The 21,259-nt window shown below is 40.9% G+C and overlaps 1 protein-coding gene across 1 annotated transcript in view; it reads right to left on the bottom strand.

The window, feature by feature from the left end:
- GLIS3 (GLIS family zinc finger 3) overlaps positions 1-21,259 on the bottom strand; it is a 650,925-nt gene that overhangs the window by 86,265 nt on the left and 543,401 nt on the right. The window contains exon 6 of the mRNA XM_007939384.2: positions 11,334-11,478. Coding sequence (XP_007937575.1) covers positions 11,334-11,478 — 145 coding nt within the window. The remainder of the gene's footprint in view (positions 1-11,333; positions 11,479-21,259) is intronic.

Genomic DNA, 21,259 nt, shown 5'->3' with positions numbered 1-21,259 from the left:
TGTTAATAATTCTTCCTCCAATTCAGATGTCACGTTTTTCTTCATATAGTCCAGCTTCTCGGATTATTTACTCAGCATATAGATTGAATAAGTGTGGGGAAAGGATACAACCCTGACACACTCCCTTCTTGATTTTAAACCATGTAGTGTACCCTCGTTCCATTCGAACAACAGCCTCCTGGTCAAGGTACAGGTTCCAAGAGATTCTCTATGCCAAGAGATGTGGAAGACAAGAGATTTACCTAAATATAATTCTTATAAATTCCTTATCAGAGAGTTCCAATGCTGCATCTTCCTCAAGGATGTGTTCTGGGTCTGTATCCTACTTCCTTGTTTCTACCACTTTATCTTGCTTCTTTTCATGGACTGTGATGGTCTGTTGTCTCCAAGACATTGTGGTGCTGTTGTATGTAGATATGTTTGTGACGAGCATCCAAGGGTGAGTCAGGCTCTTCTTGATGGTTGTTTATCATTGACCCATTGGTGGAGAAGGAAGTGGTGGCTCTCACTAAATGAACCTACAGGAGGTGCAGGTGTAGTTGTGTTGTATGGGGACTACTGTTGTCTTCTACTCTGTTAGACAAAAATAACAACTGAATAACCATCAAAAAAATAAATGCAAATGGACAAAATACACACTGTGTAATCACACAGGAAGAGTAACCAAAAAAAAAAAAAAAGGAAAAAGAGAAAAATAATGCAATATCTGGGGAGAGGACAATAAGAAAGAAAAGATACAGAAGGAAAATAATGAAGAAAAAATGGGAAAAACACAAAAAGAAAAACAAGGAATGGGGTTAACCATGAGAAAGAAAAACAAATTGCTCAGGAACAGGAAAAAGAAAAATAGCTGAAAACTAAAACCTGGGAGGGAAAGAATAAAGAATAATAGTAAAAAGGACAAAAGTAATAATAATAGTTGTTGTTGTTGTTGTTATGTGCCATCAACTTGGACCTGACTCATAGCAACCCCTCCTTGGGTTTTTGAGGCAGTATCACTAAGGAAGTAGATTGCCCTATCTTCCTTCCAAGGAGTGGCTGGTGGGTTTGAACCACCAGCCTAATAATAATAGTAGTAGTTTTAAAACAAACAAAAACAAACTAAAAAACAGAAAATAGAAAAAAATATCAGGGCAGGGTGGGGCAGGGCACTCAGGCTCTCTCCAAGCACACAGACTGGGATGAAATTCCTCTGGCCCAGAAGATGGGTGGGAGTGAGGGATGGCCACACCTCCATTCACCAAGAAGGTGTGGGGTATAAGAGTAACAAAGGGAATGTTACAACTTTCCAATCATCTGCATCCTGAATGTCCTTGTGGTTCCTTGGAAGTGGAGCCTGTTTTTAAGTCCCTGGGAGAACGCTGTCGCTTTAAATATCCAAAATGGTCAAACCACTTATAAACATTCAAAATGGCTGCACCCCCCAGACAGGCAGAAGTCCACAGCTCAGCCCGCCTTCCTCTCCACTGCTTCCCCTTTTATTCACAAGCCACCAGAGCAGTCCTCCGTGCAGTCCTGGCTAGCAGGGCTGATTTTTAGGTTAATTCTTAGGTCCTACCACCACTCAGCAATATCCAAGGTGTCTGTTCCATCAGGATTGCTACCAGACTGCAGCTCTGTATGTCTCCTTTTTTTGGTGTTTTCATGCAAATTCTTTTGCTAGTTGGAGTTTTGTCCACTTCTATATCCTTCCCTTCAAGGATCAGGGGTCCAGGATTATCTTCGGTATCTGTGTTAATGGTTCCCCTTTTCTTTGTTGAAGAGGGTCTGTGCAGTCTTTCTGCCTATTCCGCCATCTTACCAGAACTCCCCAATGACTGATTTTTCAGAAGCAGATTACTAGGTTAGTCTTCCAAGATGCCTCTGGCAGACGTGAACTGCAAAGCTTTTGGCAAGCAGCTGAGTGTGTTAACCATTTGCACCAACCAGGATATCTATGACTACCACTAGCTCTGGACAAAACTGCCCAGATGATGAAGTTGGTTTTGTTGTGACTCCAGAGAACCCTCTTTCCTTTTTGTTATACTTTGCCCACTCAGTGGATGCTCGCACCATTTTCCCTTCAGATGCTTAGTGTTACCTCTGAATGCAGTTTACTCTCAAGATGGACTGATAAGTGATTTACATGCTATCAAGAATTTATGCCCACATACCACTATATTCAACATATTTTTATTTAAGCTTTTCTGTACCTGTGGAATGGCAGGCTTGAACTTCTGTTATACTAATGTCAAATGTTGTTGCTGTTAGAAGGTATATTGAGGAAAGACACATCTTTCCTGTTAATTCTTTCTTGGAATGTGACCTGATTGGTCCCTAAAGTTTGGTATTTCCATTTTTTGCTTTCTTCAGATTACTAATTTATAAGTCTGCAAAACACCCAAACCAAATCCATTGCTGTCAAGTTGATTCCAACTCATAGAAACTTTAACCTGCTGCATAAGGTTTCCAAGGCTATAATCTTTAAGGAAGCAGACTGCTACATTTTTCTCTCACAGATCAGCTGGTGGGTTCAAATCACTGACCTTTTGGTTAGCACCTGAGTGCTCAACCACTGTGCTACCAAAGCTCCTATATGTCTGCAAGAGGCCTAGATTTTAGAAAACATACTCTTTGATTTTCAAGGATTTGAGACAGACCTGTCCCTTTTTTAGGAAAAAAACAAAACAGACTTTGGCAGAATAAAGCTGGGAGGGCTCCCTCTGATCTCTCAGTCAGCCCCTGGCTGCTTCCTGTCAGCTCCTTGGTAAGTAGAAGCCACACAGGTCTGGGCTCACTACAGCCTCTCCAATGTCTGGGTGCACTTGGTGATTTTCACCTGTAATTATTCCATTTGCGAACCCACTACATTTGAAGTTCCTTAGAACATATGTTCTGAGGAGGTCAATGAGTGTTGGGCAACAAGCAATACAAGTGATCTGGAGTCTTTTCCCTTTGACTGAAGCTGCTCTGTTTTCAATATTGGACATTATAAAAATCTTTGGAAACCCATGGACTAGAAGATGATTGAAAACAAACAAACCAATAGCCATCAATCGATTATGACTCGTGGTGACCTCATGTGCCACAGAATAGAACTGTTTCATCAGGTTTTCAATGGCTGTGATCTTCTGGAAGCAGATTGCCAGGCCTTTCTGCCAAGGGGCCTCTGAGTGGTTTCAAACCACCCACCTTTCTGTCAGTAGTGGAGCACTTAACTGTTGGCACCAACCAGAGACTCTTGATGACTACTAAAGTACTTGCTAAATCTAAAATACAGAGATCAATAAAATCTATCTGTAATAGACTCTTAAAACAAAATTTGATTAAATACCTAATCCTAATATATCTTATAATGCATTCTCCTCTTTCATTAATTTCTTTCCAGTTTCTTTGATTTCACTGAATCTTTGAGGGATGGCCCAAATATTAGAGTAAACAGAGGTTGGCAACCCTTTTCAGCAAAGGGTCAGAGAGTAAATATTTTAGGCTTTGCGGGCAACAGGCAGTGTCCTCAATTCTTCCAGTAACTGTTCTCATCTAAAGTCTTTTTTACATTTAAAACCCTCAAAATTAGTCTTAGTTCATGGGCCATACAAACAAGAGGCAGGCCAGATTTTGCACACAGGCATAGCATCTGCTAACCCCTGGTATAATGAATTATCTGTTGTATGTTAACTATGAAGAACCATCAAAACATAAGGAATTTTTTTTTTTTTAAATACATGAACTAAATTTAAGGTCTGGTAGTGTAGTGTATAAGGCACTTGATTGCTAACCAGAAGGCTGGTGGTTCAAACCCACCAGCCACTCCTTGGAAGGAAGATGGGGCAATCTACTTTCATAGTGATACTGCCTCAGAAACCCAAGGAGGGGTCGCTATGAGTCGTGTCTGACTCGATGGCACATAAAAACAACAGTTTTCTAGAAACCCTCAAGTATGTCTGAGACCAATGGCATAACCTAGAGGAGTCTATTTTCAAAATGACATCAGGACGGTCCAAGGCTACCTCTCATCAGTGCCAAAACAATGACTATGGAAAACTGGGTTAGACAAAGCCAGCAATCCAATTTCTCCTTCTCCATCACTTAGGTCATTCTCATAAATTCATCGTTCATTAAGTTCATTATTCAACCAGGCATGTTAGCACTCTGTGTGACCAAAGTATATGCTGACTCGTGACAATAACAGAAAAAAGTCTAATTTAGAGATCTGGAAAGGAGCCTTGGAATAGTGGGGCTCTGAGTCCACTCCTCAGAAGGAAGGTTGGGCAACCTACTCCCCTAGTGATACTGCCTCAGAAACCCAAGAAGGGGTCACTGTGAGTCACATCCAACTCAACAGCAGTGAGTTTGGTTTTTTTTTTCTTTTCTTTTTTTTTGAGTTCTCATCTTAACTTGAATTCTTCACATGCCTTAGAAGGTACATGTAACCTCAGGACATCTATTTCTGAACTCCAAGTAGTAGTATCCAATAATAAATGGAGTGGCTAGAAAGGGTTCTATTCCCTGTCAAGACACTGACTCGGTTCAAGGGTAATTTTTTAAGCTTTTAAGAACAAGAGAAGGAAAAAAAGAAAGGAATATCTAGTGAGCACCCACCAGTTACCAAAGAGTGTACTAAACAGTTATATGCTCTCATTTAATTATCTCAAGAGGCCTATGAAGTCAGTATTCTTACCCACATTTTAGAAAAGAAAACTAGGCCCAAAGAGGAAAGGTAACTTCCTCATACCAAACATGTAAGAAGTGGAGAAACCAGGACTGGAGCTTATATCTAGTTGATTCCAAGTCCACATTCTTTCTACCACAGCACATTGCTTCCAAAAAAAAAACCCCAAACCAACCAGAAAACTGCACTATATTTGAATACCCAAACCCTAGTATCCATCAGTAGAGTCCCTAGGTGGTGGACATAATTAATGTGCTTGGCTGCTAATCATAAAGGTTGTAGGTTAGAGTTCACCCAGAGACATCTTGGCAATCTACTTCTAAAAATCAGTCACTGAAAACCCTATGGAGCACAGCTGTACTCTGATACACACCAGGGTGCCATGAGTTAGAGTCAACCTCACAATAACTGGTTTGGTTGTTGGAAACCAGCTTGAGGAGCAAATTCTTGTGCACAGCAATAAAAGTTGTTCTCCTTTCTTTAGAAATGAAAGGTAAAGAGTTAACTTCCTGCAGCCTCACTTCCTGTTGTTGTTGTTGTCATCTAGTTGATTTTGAGTCAAAGTGATCCTTACTTCCTTCATTAACCCACTGTTGTTGAGTCATTTCTGATTCATAGTGACCCTATAGGGCAGAGTGGAACTGTCTCAGAGGGTTTCCAAGATTATAAATTTTTAGAGAAGGAGACTGCCTCATCTTTCTGCTGTGGAGCAGCTGGTGGGTTAGAACTGCCAACCTTTTAGTTAGCACCAAGCTAAACTCTCAGGAAAAAGGATATAGTGAAGCTAACAAGCCCTAATTTCTCAGGGTAAGATTCCACTCTGAAATGCAGAGCCCACGGACAGTCGGAGCAGAGCCAGACGTGAGCAGCTAAGATGACAGAGAGATGATAGGAGTCCCAGGAGCAAAGCCCAAGCAGCACCTGGAAACTATGTGTCCTGTTAGTGAGGTAAGAGCAGCCTCAAAACTCAAGTAGGAAAATTAAGTTACACTGCCAAGGAAACAGCTGTAACTTCTGATGAAACTATCACTGCTGTGATGCATTAACGGTCTGAGCCAAGGCCACGGTACCTGGACCTGGTACCTGACCGGGACAGCGTAGTCCTTGAAAATATAGATGAAGACACTATAAAAGCCAGTCTTCGGAGACACTGCGGTTAGCTGGGTGTTTGTAATGACAAAGAACATCCAAGTAATTCTGTGATGCCTTTCAACCTAGATTTTTTTTGCTATTTTTTTTTTTTTTTTAATTAGGATTTGGGTGAAGATTTACAGAGTAAATTCACTTTTCATACAGCAGTTCACATATACTTTGTCTCATGTCATTGACCAAAATTTACAATGCAGCAGCTCCCCTCCCACTTCCTCCCCACAGTTACCTCCTCCCAGTGTCCATCCCTTCATACTCTTCTGCACCCTGAGCTATCTCCCTGTGCATAAGCAGCCCTTCCTTCTCCCATGATTGTTCTCTCCAGGGTGTGTGTCTACTTGAGGTAAATGTTTAACTCACATGCCTGTACTTTGTTTGGCTGGAAACCACAGTTGTGGGTTCAATTCCAGACCTGAAGGGCATCTAGGGGCCATAGTCTCAGTGGTTACACCAGGCTCCATTGAACGAGCAAACCTGGTCCCCACCTTCTTTTTTTTTTTTTTTTGCCTCCAAACGATTTTGAGTTTTGTACCACATTGTTCTCCCTCTTTATGCAGGATCTCCTACATCCCTTCCAAGTGGATGGCAGTGGTAGCTGGGCACCATCTAGTTCTTCTGGTCTCATAGTTGTATAGGTTGCAGTTCGGATGGTGTACCAGTCGCTAAGACTGATTGTTTCCATTAATTTTGGTTTTCTTCTTTCTTCTTGACGAGGAGAGACCTGTTGTTGCATCTAGATGGCATCTTCCTAGCTTTTAAGGTCCCAGTCGCTACTCGCCAAGTAGTAGGTGGAACAATGTTTTGTATAGTATGTTATGCCAATTGAGCTTGATGTCCCCTGCGACTATGGTCCCAAGCCCGCAGGATCAACTACTCGGTCCCTCTGGGTAGCTGGCTGTGACCAAGTAATGACCATAACCTTGCCCCTTGTCAGCTCTACTATACACCTGGGAATTCTGATCATTCACATGAACTCATAGGCCCATTGTCTGCCAACCCTATATATGATCTTGGATACACTCTCCATTTAGACATACCTAATTGTTTAGCTTGTTCACCCATCTATCCGTCCCTATACCCATGTTTGCTTTCACTGACAACTCAGTACTGTATTTTTTTTTTTTGCTATTCTTAACACTTATTTTTAGTAATTACACAAGAGTAGAAAACCAACTTTCACTATGAGCAGCCTGGAAATTTCCAGTATCTTTTCTCTTTATTTTTCTCTATAAAAGAGATATAACCACCTATTTTTCTCTTTTCTTGGAAGGGAAATGCAGTTGAAGCAGAAAGTCAGGACTTGGGACCCAGAAGTTTGATCCATATCTTCCTACTCACAAAATTTATTACTAGCTCTTTGTTTCAGAAGATTCTATCCTGAGTCATCTATCCTACCATCTACCTGTTCTCTACAGCCTGCAGGAGGCACACCTCAAAGTAGATTCTTTGTCACATTCCATTTTGGAACTGGCAAGACAATATAAAATGAGGAAAAGGAGAAGTAATAACATAAAGACAACCAAGACTTTGCCCCGTGGTAATAAAGCAACAGTTATCCAGCCTCACAACTTGCCTGTCCTCCTCAATAGGTGTTGGAATTGTTTTTACTCACCCACAAAAAACAGTATTCTACAGCTAAAACTTGTCCATATTGTAAAACTGAATAATTCAGTTTAATCTTGCATGAAAACCTAGCATAAATAAAGGAATAAGTAGATGTAGAAAATTGAAGCACAAAATTAAGCAGCTCATAAACATATAATGGCATTAACATCAGCCATGTATATACAGATGTGCCCAGGGCTGGCTGGGAAATGGAATTTTAATATTCTTCACTTGGGTGGTTATAAGATCTCATACTTAATGAAAACATGAGCATTAGAACACTGCTTTGGGAGGAGATATGTAATATCTATCTATAGGTATTCTAAGGAGGTCTGGTGGTGTAGTATCTAAGGCATTTGACTGCTAACCAAAATGTTGGTGATTCAAACTCACCAGACACTCCATGGAAGGATGATGGAGCAATCTACTTTTGTAAAGATTATTACCTTGGAAACCCAGTGGGGGTAGCTATGAGTTGGAATTAACTCAATGGCAGTAGGTTTGGGTTTATAGATGTCCTACAGTAAGAAACAGAAACATATGTTATAGGGCAATTCTCTGTGATTACTACTGGTCAAAATCCAGTTCATGCTTTGCTAGAAGTCACACTCACTGCATTTTAGAGTCTAGAGCAATGGTTCTCCAAGCGTGGTCCATGAACCAGCAGCACCCAGCATTACCCAGGAACTTGTTAGAAACCCCTGGCAGATATCTAAATTCTTGGGACTTACTCAAACCTATTGAATCAGAAACTCCAGGGGTCCAGCCACCATGTTTTCACAAGTCTTCAAAGTGATTCAATGCACACTAAAGGACTAGTTCAGGGTGAAAGAAAACCACTTGCCACTGAGTCAATTCCACCTCATGGTGACTTCATGTGCATCAGAGAATTATGCTCTATAGGGTTTTCAATGGCTGTGATCATTTAGAAGAAAATCAGGTGGATTTGAACCATCAAACCTTCAGTTACTAGCTGAATGCTTAATTGGGTGTACTATCCAGAAACTCTAGCTGAGCACTGTTGTTGCAGTTAGCTGCCTTTTAGTCAGTCCCCAACTCCCAATTCATGGTAACTCCATGTTTGATAGACTACAACTCCTTAGGATTTTCTTGGCTGAAATCTTTATGGAAGCAGACTGTCACACCTTTTCTCCCATAGAGTTACTGGGTGGGTTTGAACCACCAACTTTTAAGTTAGCAGATGAGCAAAATCTATACCTTAAAGCTATCAGTGCCTACAGCAGGGAACTGTGAGCCTTACTCCTACCTTCACTGACTCACCAATCCAATTGAACAGATAAATAGAGATAGAAGAAGTGTTACAGAAACAAGGCAAAATTCAGAGAGATGTTGGAGAAGACATCCCAAAGACACATTGGTAAATGTTTCCTTTAAATCTCCTTTTTTCCCACCCTGAGTCCCACCTCCTTCTGTCCTTGTCCCCTTCACCAATTTCAAGTTGCTCTGTCTCCTTTTCACCCCTGATAAATTCCAAGCAATGCAGTGATTGTGAAGATAATACAAGTAATATCTACTGCATTTTTATAATGCTCTATGCTTTTTAAAAGACTTTTATATAGATCATGTTATTTGATCTTCACAGTTCCCCTATAAAGCTTAACCTGTAGGGAAATCTGTGTGCCCATTTAGAATCCCCTAATAAAATTCCTTAATTAATGACCATTTTTTGGAGAGCAGACTCTATAGGGCACTTCTATTAAAAATATATATATATATATTTCTAACTCTTACAATTCTGCAAGCTGTCCCTAGACAGCAAATATACTCAACTTAATAATGTAGCAAGTGTATAATAAAATAAATAATAAACATAAAGTATAAACATAAACTCACATTGAAATGGATCATTAACTATCTCATAAAATGTTAAATTCTCTATAGATTTAATGCAATGCTATTTATTACACACCATGAATATACCATAGACTACCAGAAGAATGAACAAATCAGTCTTAGAAGAAATACAACCAGAATGTTCTTCAGAAGTGAGGATGGCATAACTTCAGCTTGCTTACTTTGGACAGGACGTCAGAGAAACCACTCACTAGAAAAGGACATCACAGTTGGTAAAGTAGAGGGTCAGGGAAAACGAAGGAAACCTTCAATGAGATGGAAGAACACAAGAGCTGCAACAATAGACTCAAACATCCAATGATCATGGGATGTCACAGCACTGGGCAACGGTTAGTCCTGTTTTACATAGGTCGCCATGAATCGGGGCTGACTCCATGACAACTAACAACAATGACATTTATTACAGAAAGTAATGATATCGTAAGAGAAAAACTCTCATCTCCCAGCAATATACGATGTCAAAAATGCCTGCTCTTAAAAAAAAAAAAAAATCTGTATTTCCCTTTTACAATTCCCTGTAACATCTGAACAAAACTCCTCCATTTTTCTGAAAAATGTAAAGTTACTTTAAAAAATTGGAATCATTCAACAGCATTTGTAAGCTCTAAAATACACTAATTATTTTACAACCCAATGGAAGTGATACAGATAAAATTCCCTCATTCTTGCATATTTCTCTTGTCCCCCCCATTCGCTTCTCCCGTGATGGGAGGTTTCCTCAAGACTCAAACATAACCCCACTGGTCTCTGATGTCTTCACGGCTTAGGTCATTTGTGAAGGTCACGTTTTATTAAATCTCTAGTACGGTTTCAAAGGTTTGGAATTTTTGTAAGCACCCATGGGACATATCTTTTTCCATAGTACATTCTTTGTTAGTGAGTGGATTTCCTGCCAAGACCAGGCACTGGTCCAGGCCATCTATAATCCCACAGACACACTAACTGGAGGCTTATCTGCTTCGTTAGCTCATCCCAGGAGCTGATGAGAAATGTACGCAGGCATTAAGCCTGGGAAGTGGCATTCACACCATGAGCCATTGGATACGAAATACTTCTCCCTCTGATTAGTAGATAAACTGCCTAAATTTACAGGCTATAAGAGGGCATTATCCACCTGGGATAAGGAGGACCTCTGAGCAAAAGGGCAGAAAATATTATAATGAGTTATCCTTGAGAACCGCTCATCGAGACCCAGCCCTCTTGTTAGATCCTAAATGACTTTCAGGTTAGCTCAAGAGCAAGCTTGGGAAGCCCCAAGAATAGTAAGAGAAGTAAACACCTCCATTTCAAACCACCCTCAGCATGGCCTCAAGTTATATGTGGCTGCCTTAACCTAGAGCATTATTTCCTCCCACAGAAATCAAAGTCTTTTCAGGCAATACTTTGCAATCAAGCTCTATCTTATCAATTTCAGAGGTGTGTTTGAATAAAGGAAGCCAATACTTTAGGAAATATTTAAGATTGTTATGTGTCAGAACTGACACATACTCTATTCGTCGTAATGCTATGTAAACTTTCACTTGTTTAGGATCATACAAATCATCTAGTAACTCAGTTACCACTGTGTTGATTCTGACTCAAGGAGATCCCACATGTAGGGTTTCCAATGTCTAGTTCTATGGAAGTAGAGCACCAGGCCTTCCTTCTGAGGCACTTCCGGGTAGACTTAACAGCCGTATAGTTAGCAGCTGAGTGTGTGAACTGTTTGCATGACTCAGAGACTCCCTGCAGCCCATGTTGTTGTTGGTTACCTCTGAGTCAATTCCGACCCATGGTGACCCCTTGCGGGCAGTGTAGAACTGCTCCACAGGGTTCCCAAGGCTAGAACTCTTCTGAAGTAGATTACCAGACTTTTCTTCAGAGGCCTCCCTGGGTAGACTTGAATTGTCAAACCTTACGACTAGTAACTAAGCAAGTTAACCATTTGCATCCCCAAGGACTCCTTGTAGCCCAGAGAGAAAGGAAAATACCCATCATTTAGGAAGAGCATTCCTTGAGTGAAGGGCCTAGAGAAGTATAGGTGATGGCGGTAGGCCTCCTTGGCTGTAGTTACCTGAATAGAGGTCAGGCCCAGGCCCCGGGGAACATCCCACAGCCCCATCGGCAGCAGCATTATGTGGGGAAGTGGCCGGCTGCAGGGGCTGCACCGTAAGGCAGTCCGAGAGCAGATCCGGATGGAGCTCCGTGCTAGACCGCAACTAAGGGAAGGAGAAAAACAAGCAGAGAAGGAAAAAGAAGGTTGGTTCTTAGAATACTTGCTTCAATGCAATTCAATCCACAAATATTATCAAGCAGACACTGAATTAAATACAGAGATGACAAAGGGCTACTTCTTGAATCATAGGAACACCCAGCAGGGCTTCAAGGAAAAGGCATCAGGATAATATGGCTAAGGGAGCAGGTGACTCCAGTCCTCAATAGCTCCACTCTGGGAACCCAACTTCCTACTTGATCTCCTTATATTTGCTATGTATCTTATCAGCAGTTTTAGTGATGTCAAAAATAAACACAAGTATATTTAGTCAATACTAGAAAGTGCTTTTAAAACATGAAGCTACTGCCATGAAAATATATCAGAGATAATTATGAAATGTCCAATGAGACTTGACTCCTATAAGCGGTGAAAGGAAAAGAGCACAAATTAAATTAAATCTATGAATTATGAAGCATGATTTTTTTAAAAAATATCATTAATAGCAACAAAATCTCAATAGTATATTACATGAATAGTTATTAAAAATAACCAAAATAATTTAGATCTTCATTTTATCTCACACATGAAAATAAATTCTATGCATATTGAAGAGTTACATGCAAATTACGGGAAGATTAATTTGCTCTGTAAACTTTCACCCAAATCATGGTAAAATTTTAAAAAATAATAAAAAAATGAAAATTGTGCCCTAAAAATGTTAGAATAATGTATAGATGAAATTATCTGATCTCTCTATGGGGGAGAGATTTTGTAAGCTCAATTCCAATGGAAAAAATCACAATGGAAGATATAGAACATAAAAATATTAACTTTCTACTTGTACAAAAATATTAATACTTCCAAAATAATCTAGGAATATATTTGTTACTAACATTGCAAATGGCTACCAGCTTCAATATTTAGAAAGAGTATATAAATCGACTTTATTAAAGACAGCACTAAAACATTTAAGTATAGGGCTGGCATATACTTACTCATTCAACAAATACTCATTGCATATGAGATACTCCTCTAGACCCTTGGTATACTGCCTGTATGGAACTTATACTCTTGGGGAACAGATGAGGAACAACTAGATATGCTATTCAACTAGTTGCTGTGCAGTCAACCTCAACTCCTGGTGATCCTATGTGTGTCAGAATAGAACTGTGCTCTGTAGGGTTGTCAATGGCCAATATTTTAGAAACAGTTCACCATGTCTTTCTTCTCAGGTGCCTCTGAGTGAATTTGAACCTCCAACTTTTCCATTAGCAGGTGAGTGTGTTAAATATTTGCACCACCCAGGGACCCCACAGCAAAACAATATGTAGTGGTATTTATAGAAACTCAAAAAAAAATTGGAAACTATTTAAACATCCAGCCTAATAAATTATACACCTATTTGATGGAATATCATGCAACCATGAAAAAGTTCTTTATGAAGATAAAATCAAAACACAAAACTATATACAAGTACTCCCCGACTTATGACAGGGTTCTGTTCCCTTGAGTCCATCATAAGTTGGTTCTAATGTAAGTCAAATACCTCTTTTCTGCCCCCCCATTATCACTGCTTTTTATGATCAATATCTTTATAAATCTGATCTTGTTGGCAACGGAACATCTGAGAATGATTATGTCAGTAAATATTCTGCACTGCAGCACTGTATAGTATATATTACAAACAATAAGATGTACAAAAATAATGAATGGTTGTAAGTGTGATTCACCATAACTAGAACACATCATAAATTTAGGATTACCTCTGTATAAAATGATTATGATTACATAAAAACACAGAGAAAGTACTAGAAAGTAATATAATCCAATATTAAAACTGATTTTGTTCTCAGCAGCAATAGTATGGATTTACTTACTCTGCTTTTTTTAATCCTGTTTCTAAATTTTCTACCACCCAACCATGTGCTAGAGCTTGTACAAATCTGGAGTGTCAGTTGTGTGCATCTTTTCCAAACTCTCTGTGCAGTGACATCAGATTGATAGCTCAAAATCAGTCACAATGAGAATATTTACAACATGGAAATTGGCAAACACTATAAACTAGGGCCTTTGTTGTTGTTGTTACTAAACTTTATCAGCACATCACAGACAATGACTATGAACCACAGTCTAATCAGAAAGACACACACACACACACACACACACAATCAGTAAGTTACCACTTAGACAGTAGTATTTCTTGGATTTCAAAAACGTCCATGTCCAAGAATATGAAATGATACAGTGACCCTTGGTGCAGGAAGGGAGCATTTAACACATGTACCAAATGGGACATAATTATATTAAATTCCCTCTGCATTGACACTTCAGAATCTTTGACTTGGAAGGTCTGCAGTTAATACCCAATCCTCTCAGGGACTTTGGAAGGTATGTCTGTTTTTTTGGTACCAACTTAACACACGCTGTACAAGAAAAACTGGAAAAAAATCAAGGTTTACAATGAGTCCTGGTGATCACTTTTAATTTATCTTCCATCATTAAAATGTGATCTGGGGCCCACATGTTCCACTCAGTGCAGACATGAGCCTATCTCTGCTTTCTATTACCAATTTACTCTAGAGTTTTACAGTTACCAGGATCAATGAAGTCTCTTGAAGGAATTTCACGGCCATGGTTACTCCAGAGTCAAGGCACACAACTCTTCTTAGCTCCGACAAAGATTCATGTTTTCCAAGAGTGTGATTCCATATGACTTTATGGTGAGAGTTAATTTGGTTTTCTCTGGGATTAGGCATGGATCTAGACAGTGCTTCTTAAACCGAAAAAGGACCTTATGCAAAATTTCCAAAGGACAAGCATAGGCATAAAAATGCAGCAATGATATGTGTGGGTAGTATTCTCTCTCTCTCTCTCTCTCAGACCATTAGGCCACCACGCAAGGCCCTTCTGGATCATTTAAGCCCTTGGTGTTCGATGCCATTGAGTCAGCTCTGACTTATAACAACCTTATGTATAACAGAGACATTGCCCCATTCTGCATATTAAAGTCCATTGTTGTGACCACTGTGTGTTTTGAGTGCCTTCCAACCTAGGGGCTCGTCATCCAGCATTCGATTTCACAATACTCTGTTGTGGTCCATAGGGTTTTCACTAACTAATTCTCAGAAGTACATTGCCAGGCCTTTCTTCCTAGTCTCTTAGCCCAGAAGCCCCATTAAAACCTGTCTACCATGGGGGACCCTGCTAGTATTTGAAACAACAATGGCATAGCTTCCAGCATCACAACAACATGCAATCTATCACAGTATGGTAAGCTTACTACTTACTCTTCTTGTTGTTAGATACTGTTGAGTTAGTTCCAACTCATAGTTACCTTATGAATAATTGAATGAAATGTTGCCTGTGCCATCCTCACCATTGGTATGTTGAGCCCATCACTGTAGCCACTGTGTCCATCCATCTTGTTGAGAGTGTTCCTTTTTTTCATGGACCCTCTACTTTATCACACATGATATCCTTCTCTAGAGACCGGTCCCTTCTGACACTGTGTCCTAATTAAGCAAGATAAAGTCTTGCCATCCTCACCTTCTAAGGAGCATTCTGGGTTTACTTCTTCCAAGGAAGATTTGTTTGTTCTGGAAATTCATGGTGTATTCAATATTCTTTGCCAACACCATAATTCAAATGCATCAGTTCTTATTTGGTCTTCCTTATTAATTGGCTTACTGAAAGTGAAGAGGACTTGAAGCATTTACTGATGAAGATCAAAGACTTCAATATGGATTACATACTAAACAAAACAAAAATCCTCACAACTAGACCAGTAAATAACATCAAAATAAATGGAAAAAAAAAGGTTAAAGTTGTCAGAGATTTCATTTTCCTTGGATCCACAATCAACATCCATGGAAGCAGCAGTCAAATGATATAATGCATTGGGCAAATCTGTTGCAAAAGATCTAACTTGTTCTTAGAGTGTGTGGGGGGGTGGACGTTTTTTTTCTTAGAAAAAAAAAGAAGGAGGAATTGCCAAGGTCACACTGCTCTTGAGGTAAGAAGTAGAATCAGAACTCACTTCAGGATCTCCTGATCATCATCTCTAGGATTGCTGTGCTGCACAAGTCCAGGACCCTAATTCATACTGTAGTCTGTGTGAAGGATGTCCCTGCAATTGTTCAACTCAGACACCCTAACCACATCCCCTTCGGTCCAGAATAGCACTGACCTTGTTTTTCCTCTTCTTCCTTTATTCATTCATTGAACAGACATTTCTTGGCCCTTATCCATATGCCAGGTACTGTCCTAGGTGCTTGAAATATATCAGCAATCAAAATAGAAAAAATATGCCTGCTGAGGAGTTTGCATTGCAGAAGAGGGAGATACTACCTAACTAACCAACCACCCACCCAACCAACCAACTAACTAGCAAACTAAATGGATTGTATAGAAGGTGTTAAGTGCTATGGAAAAAAAGAAGAGAAGGGTAGGAGAATGAACAGTACTGGGGGGATGATGGCCTTGGAGAAGAGGTATTTGAGCAAAGTCTTGAAATATTAGGGGGAATTAGCTAAGGGCATATCAAGGGGAGGAGAGTCTAAGAGGAGGAAACTGCAAGGAGGCTAATGTGGTTGGAATGGGGTGTGATATAAACCAAAAAACCAAAGTCACTGCTGTTGAGTTGGATCGACTCATAGTGACCCCTCCTTTGATTTTCAAGGCGATATCACTAAGGAAGTAGATTGCCCAATCTTCCTTCTGAGGAGGGGCTGGTGGATTTGAACCACCAGCCTTCTGGTTAACAGTCAAATGCCTTATGTACAATGCCACCATAGGGGAAAGAAATACTGGATGAGGCTGGGGGAGGGCTGGGCAGGCATGGATCATACAGACTTCTATGTTTAGTCTCAGTGTCTGGGTGGTACACAGTTAATGTATTTGTTTGCTAACCAAAAGGCTGGAGCAAGTCCACCCAGAGGCACCTCAGAAGAAAAGCCTGGTGATCTACTTCTGAAAAATCAGCCACTAGAAGCCCCATTGAGCACAGTTCTACTCTGACACATGTGGGGTCACCATGCATGAGAACCGACTCAATGACAATGGGGTAGTTTAACTCTGAGATGACTATTAGATGTCCAGATGGAGAGAACGTGCTGGCACATGGATAGGGCAGGGTGAAGTTCAGAGGACAAGCTCAGGGAACCATAAGAGCAACCCCTTGGCTATATCTCCCCTGCCAGACTCTCTTCTTTTACCAATTCATCCTCTGATTTCACAGGGACTTTCATACCATACTCAAGAAACACACAACCTCTCCCACTGTTGAGTACCAAAAACGACAACAAAAAAGACCAACCCCCTGCCATCGAGTCGATCTGATTCATAGTGACCCCTCCTTGAGTTTCCAAGGTGGTATCTCTATGGAAATAGATTGCCCAACCTTTCTTTCGAGCACATTAACTTCAACTGGTTAAGACACTGAAAGCCTTCAGAATGCAGTTCCACCACATGCCATGGATAAATATCCCACTTGACCTCAAACAAAGATGCAGAGGCTCCTTTTAAGAGCACTGTCTCACTGTCTATAAACACCCCATTTATAAGGCAGGTCATACCTCTGCCTTGGAATGGACATCCCCATTTCAATCTAAGTCCTTTACGATCTAGTTTACAACTGGCCTCCTAAGCCCCAAAGAGAACTGCAGAGTTTGTGTTTAGCAACACTGCCACTGGACACGGGTATTGGAGCTTCACTTCTCTTCATTAATTTAGTTTCCACAGGCATGTTGTTCAGCCCATCAGGACCCACCTGCTGCCTCTGTTCACACCTGGCAGACAGTACTAGCATGGCAGTCAGTTATTCAGTAAACCATTGTGGATTTGATTTGTATAATGAGCCATAATTCCTTGTCTAAAGGAGATTATGGCCTCTAGTGGTGTCTGTAAAACATAGTTTGGTCATCACTTAATCCTTTCTACTAATGGAGGAATCCTGGTGGCACAATGGTTAAGTGCTCAGCTGCTAACCAAAAGACTGGTGGTTTGAACCCAGCCAGCAGATTCATGGAAGAAAGACCTGGATATCTGCTCCCACAAAGATAAAAGCCTAGGAAACCTGATGTTATTGTTGTTGTTATTTGCTGTCGAGTTGGCCCCGAGTCATAGTGACCCCTCCTTGGGAGGGGTATGAGGCAGTATGACTACGGAGTAGACTGCCCAACCTTCCTTCTGAGGAGTGACTGGTGGGTTTGAACGCCAGCCTTCTGGTTAGCAGTCAAGTGCCTTAGGCACTATGTCTGATGGAGCTGTTCTAATTAGTCACATGGTGTTGTTATGAGTGAGAATTGACTTAACAGCACCTAACAACACAACAATAGAGAACACAGTAAGTATAGCAGACTGTGGGTACCCAGATACCTTGTGATTCCTTTGATTAGCTTTCTGTGGTCCTTCTCCAGCTTCTGTGTACTTCACACCCCCCCACACACACACACACAAGAATATCAGTGACTAACCAGTGCTTCTTTGCCTCCAACACCACAAATACAAATCCTTTCCTGTCAAGTCGATTCCAACTCATGGTGATCCCACGTGTTATAGAGTAGGACTGAGCTCCATGGAGTTTTCTTGGTTGTAATCTTTATGAAAGCAGATTGCCAGGCCTTTCTTCCATGGTACAATGGGGTGGGTTTGAACCACCAGCCTTCCAGTTAGTACCTGTTGCCAAATCCATTGCTGTTGAGTTGATGCTGATTCACAGAAACCCTGTAAGACAGAATAGAACTGCCCTGATAGGATTTCCAAAGCTATAATCTTTACAGAAGAAGACTATCTCCTGTTTCTCCAGTGGAACAACTGGTGGATTCAAACTGCTGACCTTCAGTTAGCAATTGAGCGCTTGACCACTGCATTGCCAGGGTAGTGAAGCACAAGCCATTTGCCCACCCAGAGACCCCCTTTGCCTCCAGGTGGGATACACTCTGAGGTGTGAGATATGCCTCAGTGTCCCCTGTGAGATCAAGCTAAGGCTAGGACCTTCCCTGAAATGAGTTCAGTTTCTTCTCTTTTCTCTCTCCTCCATGCCTTTGCTGGCTTCTCCTGGGGACACATCTATAGTAAACCATGAGCCCCTGAATCTTTGGCACACAGTCAGTTTCTGGGAGCACCCAACTTAGTACATGTCTCCCAGAGTGACTTTGACTTGGTCTAGGAATGCAGACAGCCAATCAGCAGCTCTCACAGGGTGCTCACATGCCCCATCCCAAACATCTCTACAGTGCCATAAACCTGGGATCAGCTAACTGGGTATACAATGAAAGTGAGGGCTTTTGGGCCATTATTGATCATAAAAGCATAGTTGTGGAAATTAAACTGGAAAAAAAAAAAACTAATTTACATGAACAATCAGAATTAAATGAGGTCGAGGTCACTGGTGGCTCAGTGGTAGAATTCTCACCTTCCATGTGGGAGAACTGGGTTTGATTCCCAGCCAATGTACTTCATGTTCAGCCACCACCCATCAGTAGAGGGTTGTGTGTTGCTAATGATGCTGAACAGATTGCAGCAGAACTTCCAGGCAAAGGGGACTAGGAAGAAAGGCCTGGGTGATCTACTTCTGAAAATCAGGCAACGAAAACCGCATAGATCACAGTGGTCTGATCTGCAACCCACCACGGGGCTGCTGCAGGAACAGGCATCATTTTGTTCCATTTTGCACAGGTTGCCATGAGTTGGGGACAAGGTGAGGCAGCTAACAACAACCAATAGATGTCATTAGATTTATATCTCCCTCCCAGGAGCCCCAGGAAGTGGCTGTTCAGAGTTTGCTTGATAATCTTCAATGATAGGCAACTACTTCTTCATCTTGACATTAGTTCCAATTTTGTCGTTGTTGGTTGCTAACTGAGTTGATTTTTGACTAATAGCAACCTCATGTAATGGAGCAGAACTATCTCATAATGTTTTCTAGGCTGTAATTTTTACAGGAGCAGATCGCCAAGTCTTTCCTCCCATGGAGCAGCTGGTGAGTTCAAACTGCCAAACTTCTTATTAGAATCCCAGCATCACCAAGGCACCTTAGCTCCATTTCTAGATAATCCCAATTGTCAGAAAGTTTTTCTGTATATCGAGCTCTGACCTAGCTCTCAGTAACCATAAGGACAGAATCTATCTTATTCTTTTATCTGCAATAGCAGCTCTGGTAGTGTAGTGCCAAAGGCACTTAACTGCTAACCAGAAGGCTGGTGGTTCAAACCCACCAGCCACTCCTCAGAAGGAGGGTTGGGCAATCTACTTCCATAGTGATACTGCCTTGGCAACCCAAGAAGGGGTTGCTATGAGTCAGGTCTGACTCGACGGCACATAACAACAACAACAACAGGACTTACCATCATCCCAGGAAGCAGGACTTCAAACTGGTTTGAACTAGTTCAGTCACAGCTGATGAAATGAAATTGGAACAGACTCAGATTTTAAAAATTTATAAAATGTGAGTAAAGCAAATGAGAGCCAGAACAGAAAAAATTATGGGTTGAAGCCCTGGAATGGGAGACTTGGAAGAGGCACCATGAGTGCTCTCGGGAGGCTGATATGGAAGACTGGGTCATTGCCAGGGCTGTGTAGAGTGACACACATTCAAAGTGGCATGGTTTGCCATCATCTTTGAGTGGGGCACTGCTGTTTCCAACTCTACCGGTGCATGTTGTTACGCAACAAGCACACTGCCTTTGTTTTCTAAAAGGGCGGTTAAGTTTCTAGTAGGCTGACAACCCATAATTTTTCCTATTCTGGTTACCATTTCAGTTCACCCATATTTTACAAATTTGGGTCCATTCTGGTTTCACTTTGTTGACCACGATGAACCAGGAAGAATTGGTTCAAAGCCCTGCCAAGGAAAAACGAGACAGTCTCAGAAATCACCCTGTGAGTCTCTGAATGTTAATGGTGCTGGTCTTCAATGAACCATTTTAGGGCTTAATTCTGTGGCCTATCCAGGTATAAGTAAACAAAGTGACTCTTTAGCTTCTGCACAATCTTCCATTATGAAATAGTTGCTCCAAATGATAGTTTTTTGACCTTAATAATGAAATCACTCATCAAGGCTTGACAAGGTTCCTGCATTCAGAAATTTGAGCTGCTTCCCTAACAATATGGGGATTTTTCCTAATGTTTAAAAACAAACCAAAAACCCAACCAAATCTACTGCCACTGAGTTGATTCTGACTCATAGCAACTCCCATTGGGTTTCTGAGGCAGTAAATCTTTACAGAAGTAGATTGCCCTGTCTTCCTTCTGTGGAGTAGGTGGTGGGTTTGAACTGCCAATCTTCTGGTTACTAGTCAAATGCCTTAGGCATTACGCCACCAGAGCTCCTTATATAAAAACAAGGCACCATCAATGGGGGTTTAAATTGGTAGCTGTGTTCAAGACTATTCTGTTAATGTTTATAAAGGCTCAAAATAAGAGACAGAAATTCTACTCTTGTCATTTTCTTATTTCAGATATGATTGAATAATCGTTCAAGATTGAGTCAAGTGGAAATAATTAGGAAAGGGAAAAGGGCCCAGATTCTTCAATTTTCAGTTACATTGCATTTTATTCCAGAAGCAAAAGCATTTTGTAAGTCTGAAGCAAGACAGGTTTTCAAAGAAAAGGAGGCACAGTGAAAGACCTTTTCTTTTCCCTTTCTCCAAAGAACATGACCTATCTGGACTATGCATGTTTACGTATGACCTTGTAGGGATTCTTTTGTCCACCAGAAATTAAATGCCACCAAAATATGATTGTGCAGGAACTCAGCCAGAAGGGAAAGTAGGATTTTTTTTTTT

This window comes from Orycteropus afer, unplaced genomic scaffold (genome assembly GCF_000298275.1).
Source record: "Orycteropus afer afer isolate SDZICR_OR568_19922 unplaced genomic scaffold, OryAfe1.0 scaffold00005, whole genome shotgun sequence".
NCBI lineage: Eukaryota > Metazoa > Chordata > Mammalia > Tubulidentata > Orycteropodidae > Orycteropus > Orycteropus afer.
This window is presented reverse-complemented; position numbering and strand designations above follow the sequence as displayed.